We start from the raw sequence: 12,500 nt of genomic DNA on the forward strand, positions 1-12,500 counted from the left end.
AAGGAACGGCTGGCTTGGCAAGCGCTAGCAAGCTGCTTGGTAACGGAACACACCCCGCTGCGGAAAAGGAGTCTGGATGGGGAGGGGCAGAACGGAGGTGGTTGGGGGGGAAATAGGGAGAGGGGAGGGAGGGGTGAGGATGAGGGTGACAGCAGCTGCTCAAAGCCACAGTCATGAATAGCTCTGTGCTCCTATAATGGGAATATCTTGGATTCCATACATTTATCTGACACTCGACGTATTGAATTTTTATTACCTTTTGGAACTGTCCAGCCTGGGGTTGAATCTCGACCCAGCTATAAAATGCCACCCTGGTGTTTCGGATGCATGGCATGGGAGCAAGATGTGTGCTATTCATCCAAGGGATGTTAAGCCGGGTCGGGAGGACCCATCAGCCAGCACTGGTCGTTGCTGGACGTTAAAGATCCCACAATGTATTTTGCGAAAAGTAGGCGAGTCGTCTCTGACGTCCTGAACAAAGTAGAAATTCCTGCCCGAACCATGTAGAGCCGAACGTCGGGCCTCGCCAGCTGGTTCGTGAAAGGCTTGTGCCAAAAACCTCCCTCGGCCAATTCCACAAGGTGGGAATAAATGGGAGTTGTGAAGAATAACCAGATCCATCGAAAAATAAACCAATCCATCTGGAGGAGAATATTGATAAAACCTCGCCCTCTGGTGGACACGAGCACAAATGTTTCGTTTGAAAGGCTGATGCAATACCCTGCATGTGCATATAACTCACCTGCTGAGGGATAGGTGGACGTGCCTTCCATGTCACGTGGTGCAAGCTTGGCTTATATACTCAGGTGATAATAAATTCCATCTAACCCTGTAATTGGAGGGAATATCCAATCAGCTCTCACCTAAACAATGACCCCAGATGGCTCGGATTATAAATAAATTAACTCCTCCCATGGTCTTCTCGCTGAAGAAAGCTGCATGAAGCAACCAGGCAAAGTGACACAAGGAAAGCCTTTTGCTGATTCAAACTCTACCCTGGTTCCTCCACAGCTGCAAAACATTCACAAGTAGTACATACAGTCCATGAGAATACCAATGCTATGCACTCCCTCAGCCGCCAAGCCAGTTTCATCGCTTATTGGTGAATCGTCATCGACGGCGTAGACACCAACGTGGCACACCTCCGATGCTCCCAAGCATGTACCACTTTCAAATGTCAACAGCAGTCAACATATAAATTAAAACAAGACCAAATCACATCTCTCACCTGTAATTGGAGGGAATAACCAATCGGATCTTCACTCATGAATTACCCCCAGGTGGCTAGGATTATAAATAAATTGACCCTCCCATGCTCTTCGAGCTGTGGAAAGCAGAATAAAGCAACAATGAGAAGCTCCACAAGGTCGGTCCTTTGTTTTTTCAAACTCTACCTGAGCTTCTCCACAGCTACAAAACATTCACAAGTAGTGTATACATGAGAAGCCCGATGATACACACCCCCTCAGCCACCAGACCAGTTTCATCACTGACGACTCATCAGTGACAGTGTAGACAGAAACAGGCACCACTGAGGCTGGATGTATACAGACTCAATTCAAGAGCGACATCGGAATGACAACAGACAAGTGACAGAAAATCTCTGAGAGGAGTATTATAACCGGGTCACACTTCTTTATCACATTGAACAAACAGAGCCACAGCTTACACACACTAAATGGTTGTTTATAACAGAATGATGGCACACATTCATTCTGGGGTAAGAGGACTTCTTTGTACGCAGCCTGCAGCTGCTTGGTTGCATCATTTTCTGGGGGCACGGCTGTGCAATGCTTGGCTGATTCAATTCCCCCTGTTACCAGTAAGCTGGTGCTCATTTCGTTGACCTCGGAAGGATGGAAGACTGAGTCAACCTGCCTGGTGTTCTTTTTCAATGTCTTGACAGGGGCTTGAACTCAAGGCCCTAAGATCTGAAGCTAGCCAACTTAACTGTTAAGCAAACACCAGGGTTGTAGGAGGACTGATCTTCCTGGATGCTGCTGGAGACACAGGGAAGACATTTCTCATCAACCTCATTCTCACAAATGATCGGTCCAGCAGTCATGGCGCGTTGACAGCTGCAAGCAGTGGGATTGCTGCCCAGCTTCAAGGTGGACGAACAGCCCATTCTACATTTAAGATCCCACTCAACCCGACAAGCACAGACACACCAATATGTGCCATGAAAGGTGGCTCGGCTTTAACATCCCTCCTCAATGAGTGTAAAGTCATCTTCTGGGATGAAGCTATCCCATCGACACATGTGACATGTCACGTGATGGTGCCATCGATTCCCCATCGACCGGCAGTGGATGTTCTCGACCAAACACTGAAGGACATCCTCCAGAGTAGTGACCTCATGGGTGGGATTTTGTTGGTGTTATCAGGAGATTTCTACAAAACTCTTCCTCTTATGTGTGGTGGCATGAAAGCCAATGAGATCAATGCTTACCTCAAATCTTTACATCTTTGGAAGCATGCGACAACTCTTCGTCCGACAACAAACAAGCGTTCCTTCCTTCGAGGTGATCACGATGCGGGTTCAATTTTTAGAGCTGCTGTTGAGGATTGGAGATGGCCAGGATGAGGTTGAGGATTAGAGATGGAGGATTAGAGATAGCCTCATGTTAGTGACGGATGTTTCATCAGTATACCACAGAAATTGGGGACCATTATATCTTGAGCCAAAGATCTCCAGTCAAGGGTGTACCAAAATGTACTGCAACGCTACAAAGACAAGGAATGGCTGTGAGAGCGTGCAATTCTTGATCCAGACAAGGAATCAGTAAAAACAATCATTTTGGAACTTATAAATGGTATCTTGGAATGGTATGTGCTTCCCAGCAAGAGGCCACTTCCAACAAATCGGTGGAGAAAGCCATGAGTTATGATGAAGCATACCCCCACAGAGTTCCTGAACAGTCCGGAGCTGTCAGGCATGCCACCTCACCACCTCCTTATGAAAACAGGAGTGACAATCATGCTCTTACACAACATCGACCCACCAAAGTTTTGCAATGGAACTTGAGTAATCATCAAAGAGTTGGTGCCAAATTGCATAAAGATCACCATCGCCACTGGACCATGCAAGGGAGAGTAAGCGATGATTTCAAGAATACTGATCAAACACAGGCTTGCCTTTTTCACTTTCAGCAAATTGAGTTTCCACTCGGTCTGCTTTGGCATGACCATCAACGGGTCTCAAGAACAAAGCCTCAAGGTTGTTGGCCCAAGACTTCAAGAACTCTCTTTCACTCACGGCCAGCTGTACGTAGCAGCAAACAAAGTGAGAAGCTCAAGGACTTTTTATTTCATGATAAGATTTCTTCAAGCATCCCTCTCCTGCCCTGCTTTCCGAAGCTCGGCAGAGACAGCTTGCTAACAGTGTTTACCCCATCTTCCCAACACATCCTCACCAAGTGGCTTAAGCACTCAAGTAAGCAGTCAAACAAAACCGTTGATAAGGAACGGTTGGCTTCGCAAGCTGATTGGTAATGGGTCCCTTTTCTGGTTTGACCGTTTGTGTAATGAAAAAGTTAATATCGAGTGATTTTCAACCCTTTATGCCTTTTGTTGAGCTATTTTTCACCGCTCGGGTAGTTTTGTTTCATCCTCGGGACAGGTGCTTTGACATATTTATGTTAAAAAAAAAAACCCACAACGTTCTGCTGGGGGCATGGGTTCGTCCATGTACTATTGAGGGATTGTTTTTTGATTGTACAATAAATTGTCGTACGGATTTGCCAAACAATATTGATTATGCATTAACATTAGGAATTGTACAAATTTATTTGTGATTATTGTTGCATTTGTATACATTAAACATAGTTATTATTGCATTTAACCTGCTTGATCTACGGGCCCTGCGTGCCCGTGCATGAATCGACCGCTGCTGATCATATACATTGAGCTATGGTCTAATCTCCGCTCAGTAGTTTGGATGGCCTTACCTGTCAGTCAACTTTTTTTTGCTGCTGTATCTATTTCAACAATGTATGGTGAAACTGAACCTGAAACAAGAGGTTATCTATGTCTCTAGGGACAGCACAGAAACTTTGACTGCCTGGCAAACCACTCTGATTGCTTGCAAGCCTTTTGTCTTTGGATTGCAAAGCCACATTGATTCCGAGTTCACCGACTCCCTCCCAGCTTACAAGTGGCACATTGCTCATAAAAGTATCCTTTCTTTCTCACCTCTCCTCTCCCAGTGGAGACTATAGTTCTCCGACCGATGTGAGCATCTTGGGTTCCATATTGTTCCTCAAATGCATCAATGACCTCCCTCCATTGAGACCAGACTCTGCACAGAGCATCAGTGCTGCCAAAGCAGTCTCCTGGGCTATTGGGCACAATCCTGGAGAGGTGATCACTCCTACGCAGGATACTTGAATGGCTCAATCATCCCAGCAAGCTGATACTCATTTTGCTGACCTTGGAAGGATGACGAGCTGAGTCAACCTCTCCTGGTATTAATTCAATAGCCGAGTGGGATTTCAACGCAGGACCCTTGGATCCTAAGCCCGCCACCTTAACCATTAAGCCAACACCAGGCATAATGACCTCTGATGCCCGAGAAACCCCTCTTTTCCACTATGCAGAGGATTCCACATTATGCATTATGCTACCCCATTGTGTCCTTCGCGAAGCGTAAGTGAGCTATCGTCGGCACCTTGATCAAATTCGAAATTCCTGCCTTGACTTCCTGTGTTGGCGTAGTGACCCATCAAGGATTTTAACCTTAGCCATATAAACTAATTCAGCAACACCGACGCTCTGCACAGAGCATGGCTCATGATCTTATCTGATCCTACCCCATCCCAAAGACAGGCTGGTTGCTGTGGCATTCCTCACAGGAAATCTCAAAAGGATCAGATACTGGGCCAATACATATAACATGTCATTTAATCCAGATAAGTCTCACATTTTCATCTTTTTTGTCCAAAACAATTGGGTAGCATGCTCTCTTCGCTAGTTCTTTGATCAGGCACCGAAAGAGTTCCATTCCCCAGATTGCTGGGCTTCACTGTTAGCCACAACCTCTCTTGGGTAGACCTCATATGAAAGGTAGCCTCCAAAAGGCAGCCATCGACCAGGGATGTCTCCATCATGTGAAATCCTAATTTGGAAAAACTAAACTTTTCACAGCTTACAAGGCCTTTGCCCATGGTTCATTGGAGTAATGTTCTCACACATGAGCCGGTGCCTCCACTTCACCCATCTCCTCCCTTCTGGATGCTGTGAGATCTGAAAATTTCTCCAACATCTTCCACAAAACAGAAGTATAGTGTCTAACCACTCTTTCATCGCAGAGAGGTTGGTGGCCTTTCTGTATTCCACCACCTTTATAATGTTCTAGCTCCGCTTGCTTTCACCTCTATCCAGCCCCTTTAGGACACATGTTGAAGTAAGGAAAGTCGAAGATCCAAAGTATGGCTTTATTCAACTGAATGAAGCAATGCTGAAACAAAGGATAAAACAAGAGCACAATATTATAAAATGAAGGATAAGAGCAAGATGAGTTATAACCTTGAAACAAAAGAAATGGTACAACAAGTACTCATTGAATGTCTAATCAGAGTTCGTATCGCAAATGCACAACATTCACGACATTCTCCCCATCCCCAGAGTTCAACATTATATTTCACAGGTTTAGTTCATTGGGTGGCCGAATAACATGGGTAGATCGGCGTAGTATGGGTTCAGTCTTAGGAGAGACTATTGCTCGTTGGTTCTACCAGTCACGATTGGAGCCCCAGCAGGAATTCCGCAGTCCTCTGCAGCAGATAAAAAGTTATCCGTGGGTATTCCCTTGCTAGAAGTTGGTCCAGAGTCCATGTGTTCTGTCGGCGTTGTGTTACCTGCTTCGTCAGGACCCAGGAAGTCGTCTCAAGGTGCCAGGTGCCGTATAGACACTGGTCTCCCTACCATCAGGGAGTTGAACATGGGCGTACTCAGGGTTCGCCCGCAGTAGTTCAACTTCATCGACAAAAGGGTCATACTTTGTTTGGCGCACCTGTCTCTTCAGAAGGACCTTGTGGGAAAACGTGATCTAAGACAGAAGAGCATAACCATTGGAAGACCGACGCTGAAACCTGAACATCCTCTCGGGAGGGGTCGCATTGGTCGCAGTCGAGAGGAGGGATTGCACAGAGTGAAGGGCGTCAGGGAGAACAGATTCCCACAGGGAAGTAGAAAGGTCTCTGGACTTAAAGAGTCAGGGTTGCAAGCCTTCCAGATAATGCCATCATGTCGTTCGACCTGGCCATTCCCCTGTGGATTATAGGGCGCAGTACGGGTGGTGGCGATACCGCGTCCATAAAGGAAACCTGAGATCGCTGGACATGAATGAAGAGTCATGATCAGAGTGTATGTATGCAGGCATGCCAAAGATTGAGAACAGTTGGCAAAAGCACTTGATAACCATGGCAGTGCTGAGATTGGGACAAGGGAAAACAAAAGGGGACCTGGATAACTCGTCGATGTTGGTAAGCAATTGTTGTTTTGGGTGACTGATAGTAAGGGTCCCTTAAAATCAACGTTGAGCCTCTCAAAAGGCTGCATTGCTTTTATCAATTTACCTGTTGGAGTTAAAAAAAAATAAAATTTGGCTTTAGTTCAGCACATACAAGGCAAGAAGCACTCATCTTTCTAATGTCATCCAGTGAGTAGGGAAGGTTGCGGCATCACACAAAATGTGCCATTCTCGTAATAATACCTGGGTGGCATAGTGAGTCATGGAGCTCATATAGAGTGGTTAGCTGCAGAGCAGTAGATGTGTGAGAGTGTATCTGTATCAACATTGTCCTTACATGGCTGATACACGATATCGCAGCTGCAGCAGGAAAGTTCAATGCGCCACCTCGTGATCTTTTCATTCTTTATTTTTCCGGCCTCTTTTATTTAACATGAAGGCAACAGACTTTTGGTCTGTGATCAGCTGAAAATGATGCCCAAAAAAGGTGGCACCTCCATTTTTGCAAAGCTTCGACAATGGCGTATGCTTCCTTTTCCACAGCAGAGTGACGTTGCTCCGATTATAAGAGAGTTTGAGAAAAAAAGGCGATAGGTCCACCTGACTGATCGAGTGTGGCCATAATGGCATGACCAAATGCATCAGTCTCTACTGTTAAAGGAGCATCATCATCTATAGCTATTACTACAGCTGTCTCTATATCTCTTTCGAGGGTTTTGAAGATTTCAGTAGCAGAGGTGGATTTGGAGGCAGATGATTTACACACCTTTGCAAAATTACCTTTCCTTGAGAAAAGATTGTGGTGGATGTTGGATGTTGGTAGTTTGGCCAGTGCATTGGCTGCAGCAGTGGCATCTGAAGTCTCCTGGGTAGCAACGGATGGCCCACTGTTGGTACTCGCTGCAGCAACCATTGGGATTGAGGATGCATACTCAGAGTCTGCCTGTGTTAGGGATATTTCCTGAGTGTGAGCCTGGTCAAAAGCAGACTGAAGATCTGGAGTCTTATTCTCCAAGAGTTGCTGGCGGATATGAGCGGATTTCAGTCCGCTGATGAAGGAGTCTCTGATTGAGTCATCATGGCATTGTGTCGCTGTTACATCACGGAAGTTGCAATCTTTGCCGAGTTGCTTTAGTGTTTGGAAATATCGATTGAGTGTCTCACCTGAATCCTGCCTCCGAGTGGCGTGGAGGTGTCTTGCAAAAATCTCGTTCTTTGGTTTCATGTACAGCGTCTTGAGTACATCGACAGCAGCTTCGTAAGTTTCACTTTCTGCTCTGTACTCGTACACTGGTGGGGCCACATAATTGATGAGTACCGCTAGTTTGTCAGGAGTATGAGTATCGATAGCCGTGAGAAAGTTTTGGAATGTGTGATGCCAGTGACTCCATTGCTTGGCTGCTGTGATGGAGTTGGGGTCGGCGTCAAACCGTTCGGGTCTGAGTAACCGATCCATCGTTGAAGATATCCAGTTGACGGTTCACATTTGAATAAATTGAAGTAAGTAAAGCCTTAGATCCAAAGCACAGCTTTATTCAACTGAATTAAGCAGTGCTGAAACAAACACACAACATTACAAAATGAAGGATAAGAGCAAGATGATTTATAACCTTGAAACAAGAGATATGGTACAACAAGCACTCATTGAATGTCTCGTAAGAGTTTGTAGAGCAAATGTACAAAATTCACGACACATGCCTTTTCCAGTCATCCTCTCTTTGTTATCCTTTCAAAATACAGGTCATACACAAAAAGATGGAAACACCTGGCTAAATGAGGGACACCAAGCAACGGCTTCCACACAGGTGTGGCCCGTGTGTTAATTAAGCAAATAAAATCCCAGCATGCTTGCTTAGGGTAATGTATAAAAATGCTGTAAAGACCTGGTTACCAATAATTATGGCTGCAAAAAGGAGACCTCCCAATACTCCCATCCACAGAGCACGTGTGGTCGCCCAATGGTTTGAGGAGCATGACAATGACATTATCAATATATCATGGCTTTCTCAGTCACCAGGTCTGAACCCAATCGGGCATTTATGGGATACGAGCAGGGGTACCCGACATTTCCCGGTATATTTTTTGTGGGGGTCTAAAAAACTTCCCTATACTCACTGAGGAATGGGGTTGAGGATCATTTAATATTCCCTTTCACGTAGCTACAAAGGCCGAGGCACGAGGGATTTTAAAATGGTCCATCAGGGTCTCCTGTCCAACCCACAATCCTGTGCGATTTGCGGAAACTGTCAAGTGACCATGACCATGAGACCCAAAACCAAGAGATTGCAAAATCAACTTCGCACATCGAGAAATGTACTTCACTGGACAATGTGCTTACAAAGTCCCGTTACCCCCTCCCCAATTATTATCTACCCTGGTGAGTTTTGTGTATGGTATATGTTCATGTTAATGTAATATTTTAGTTTTGTTTGTCAATAAAAGTCTTGTGTATTCAGAGTTTACATTTATACCTCTTGTGTGTTCATTATATTCATTTATCAGGTTCTGTGGAAGGGGTAACGGGACTTTGTAAACACCTTCTAGATTATCAGTGAAGAGTCATTGCAAAAGTGTTACCTTAGAAGTGGAATTAGATGCTCGTGAATGTAACTTTTTCTAGAAGGTCTTTCTGAACTTGAATATAACTGTCATTAAATTAATCAAAATGGCTTCGGCATGATAGATTTTTTACACACACACACACACACACACACACACACACACACACACACACACACACACACACACACACACACACACACACACACACACACACACACACACACACACACACACACACACACACACACACACACACACACACCGACTTTCCTTTCAAATATTTAAATTTTTTTTGCCGAAAACACTTCCTGGCACTCACTGATGAACCCCTGAAAGTTTGACGAAGACCCATTCAGCCATCTTTGAGAAAAATGGTATAGACTAAGACGATAGATACTGGAACAACACCGAAGACAGCGTTTTCCATCTCCATCAAACAGGTGTGAGTTGATTGACTTTCTCGTGGAAGAATGGTGCCGCATCCCTCCTGCAGAATTCCAGACGCTGGATAACTCTATGCCATGGTGCATACATTGCCATACTGGCCGCACGTGGTGGCCGAATGCCATATTCAGTGACTTTATATTAGTGTTTCCATTTTTTGTCCACTACCTGCACATGCATTCTACTCACCTCTGCTCCTTTGCGCTGCTTTTATCCAATCTGTGGAACACCTCACTGACTCTTCCCTCCAGGGCAAGAAGTTGTCATGTCATCTTGCATCCCTACCCGTGATCTTTTCTACCCCATTAAACCTCCTCACGGTCATGCCTACCCCCTCCTAACTGCAGGTTGCTCTTGTTATTTTCCTGCTTGTGTCCAGCAGGAAATAAAAAGGAAACAATAAAAGAAATGCAAGTAACTGCTTCCTCACGATGCAGCTGTCAGTATAAAATCTACTATTAGCCCGTCACCTTGCTCTTTATTAAGCCGAGGTTGATCAATCCGCTATTCTTCACTTACAAAATACAAGTTTCTAGCTGTGCTTTTGATTTTGATATTCAACCAAGTGGAGAGAAAGTAATGCAGCGGCAGTTTTGGCATATGATAAGCTGGGTATTTTATATTTATTTTGTTTACTGTGATCAGTTTCATGGTGGAGCTTGAACATATTTATGTATATATATATATATATATATATATATATATATATATATATATATATATATATATATATATATATATATATATATATATATATATATATATATATATATGGACAAGGCCATTCCATCCCCACATAAATATGTATATACACATATTTTATGTATGCTTCCACATTTTAAGCAATAATGAACCTGTGCTTCCCCATTGTCTCAGGTCGCTCACCTGCATTTGATTTTTCATTTATTTATTTTCATTTTTTCATTACTTCCACCACCAAAGGTGAAGGAGGTTATGTTTTCGCCCCTTTTTGTCTGTGTGTACAGGATATCTCAAAAAGTTGGGGACAGATCCGGATGAAATTTTGTGGACAGGTTCGGAGTTTGACAAGGACAAACTGATTAGATTTTGGTGAAGATCCGGATCCAATTACTCGAATTTTAAAAGTGATTCTCCACCATTCAGAGATAGGGCCAACAACGATATAGTCTGTACAGCATGATATTTCTTGTTTCTTGTCTTGTACATGTCTGTACAGCATGATATTTGTCTTTTGTCTGTACTTGTCTTGTACAGTTTCTTGTCTATACAGCATGATATTGTTGTGGTATTCCGCCGCTTTCAGCATGCGGACGGCCGCTTCAGCCCAATCGCGGTCACGCGCCCACCGAAGGCAACAATCCAGTCGTGACTTTCCGGACCAACCCCAAAATCCAGCCACGGATGCCTTAAACTCCTCAAAGCATCATAAACTCGTCAATTATTCTGTCCACACGCTACAGGGTCAATTGCCGAATTGTCGATATACCTAACTATTCACGTGGACAGAAATACCGAGAGTTTATACCTCGACGGGACTTGTACGAAAACGAGCCGCTTAAGCGTGCTCGTTCCGTGTGCAAAGCCGAGCGGTTTTAAATCGCCAAATCCCGTCGGACCAGATTTACTTTTATCGGCGTTAAAAGCCAGCTAATTCTCCGAACGCACCATGGCAGTCAATGTGAGGAAATGACACGACAAGCAGGTTCACGTTCAACAATGGGGGGCATTTATTTGAACAAATGATGGGGGAATTGTTAGGGAGGCACGTAAGGACAGATTTCTACCGAATAAAAGAAATGCAAGTAATATACAGCACAGGCACTTATGCAATTCACTACTTACTAGACGGGCGCCACAAACAGACGCACACACCCAGACAGAAATGGTGGCTATTGCCTTTAATATGACTTTCAACTCGGAGGGACAGGCGAGCTGAAAGCCAGGGTCTATCTTGGACCTGTCCTCGACGATGACCACGATGGCAATCATCAAGACGAGAAGGCTCCAGACCTCCCCGACGACGAAAACGATGATCAACCAGACGACCAGCAAATGTCATGTTCCGAGATCTGATGTACCTCAGCAGACCGCGCTCCTCGACGCGCCGATCCCAGTACAGAACGAATGAACTCCTCGACGCGCCGATCGCAGTACTGAACGAACCAACTCTTCCAGCGCACAGACCGCACTATTGTTCAATGCGCAGTACGCGCTGATCCCCAAACAGAACGCCCGCGCGCGCAGACCGTGCCAGACCAGAACGCCAGGGGAACGACACCGTGCATGGACCGCGCTATTTTTTTAATCTCCCACGCTTCGAAGGGGGGGGGGGCGTCTCCTCGCAACTCCTCCTCTCCCGTCACGGGCCCGGATTGGCTGAGTCGCGGTCGCCCCACCCGCTGCACGCCGATTGGTCGAGGGACACCGCAAGGCTCCTCCCCGAACTTCGCCTTCTCCACACCAGACGACCTTCTGCGCATGCACCCTCGTCATTCCTCTCATTCGCCAAAACGGGTGGCAAACCCCCCAATTGGCCAGGTGGCGTGGTGACGGGAGTGAAGCGAGGGCGATGCGGTGCGGTCGGCAGTGGAGTCGATGATGTAGTTGGTGGTGTAAAAAATAACGGAAAGAAAACCTGACTATTAAAACAACTTCACAGCGCAGGAAGATTAAATTACCCATTAGACGAGGGTCGGGACCCTCACTGGTAACATGTACTTACCGAAATAACTGAGCTAAAGGACCTGAATGTTGAGTGTGATAGCTTTCCAAATCCGCAACAATATTTCAAAAATGTATTGGGCCCGATATGTTCTCGTGGATCAGACATTGCGTGGTGGAGGTTTATTTATATTTTAGTTTATTTATGCCCTTCTAGTTTATTTTTATTTTAATTTATGGATGTTGTCCGATGATTCTGTGATTTTTTTTCCCGGTGTACTGGCTTCGATGTCCAGCGGAACGCAAAATTTCAGCTTTCTACATCACCCGGAAGGCACCGATCTTTAATAGCAAACACAGTGAGCTTCATACTTATACT

At 45.1% G+C, this 12,500-nt stretch overlaps 1 protein-coding gene across 1 annotated transcript in view; it reads right to left on the bottom strand.

Annotated features, from left to right (window-relative positions):
- Positions 1-5,434: 5,434 nt before the first annotated feature.
- LOC147027790 (uncharacterized) overlaps positions 5,435-12,500 on the bottom strand; it is an 11,888-nt gene continuing 4,822 nt past the window's right edge. Inside the window, exon 2 of the mRNA XM_085877372.1 lies at positions 5,435-8,026. Within this exon, the coding sequence (XP_085733498.1) occupies positions 7,035-7,928 (894 nt within the window). The 5' untranslated portion in view covers positions 7,929-8,026 and the 3' untranslated portion in view covers positions 5,435-7,034. The remainder of the gene's footprint in view (positions 8,027-12,500) is intronic.

This window comes from Eptatretus burgeri, chromosome 4 (assembly GCF_056783735.1).
Source record: "Eptatretus burgeri isolate ZD-2024b chromosome 4, Ebu_testis_v1, whole genome shotgun sequence".
Taxonomy (NCBI): Eukaryota; Metazoa; Chordata; class Myxini; order Myxiniformes; family Myxinidae; genus Eptatretus; species Eptatretus burgeri.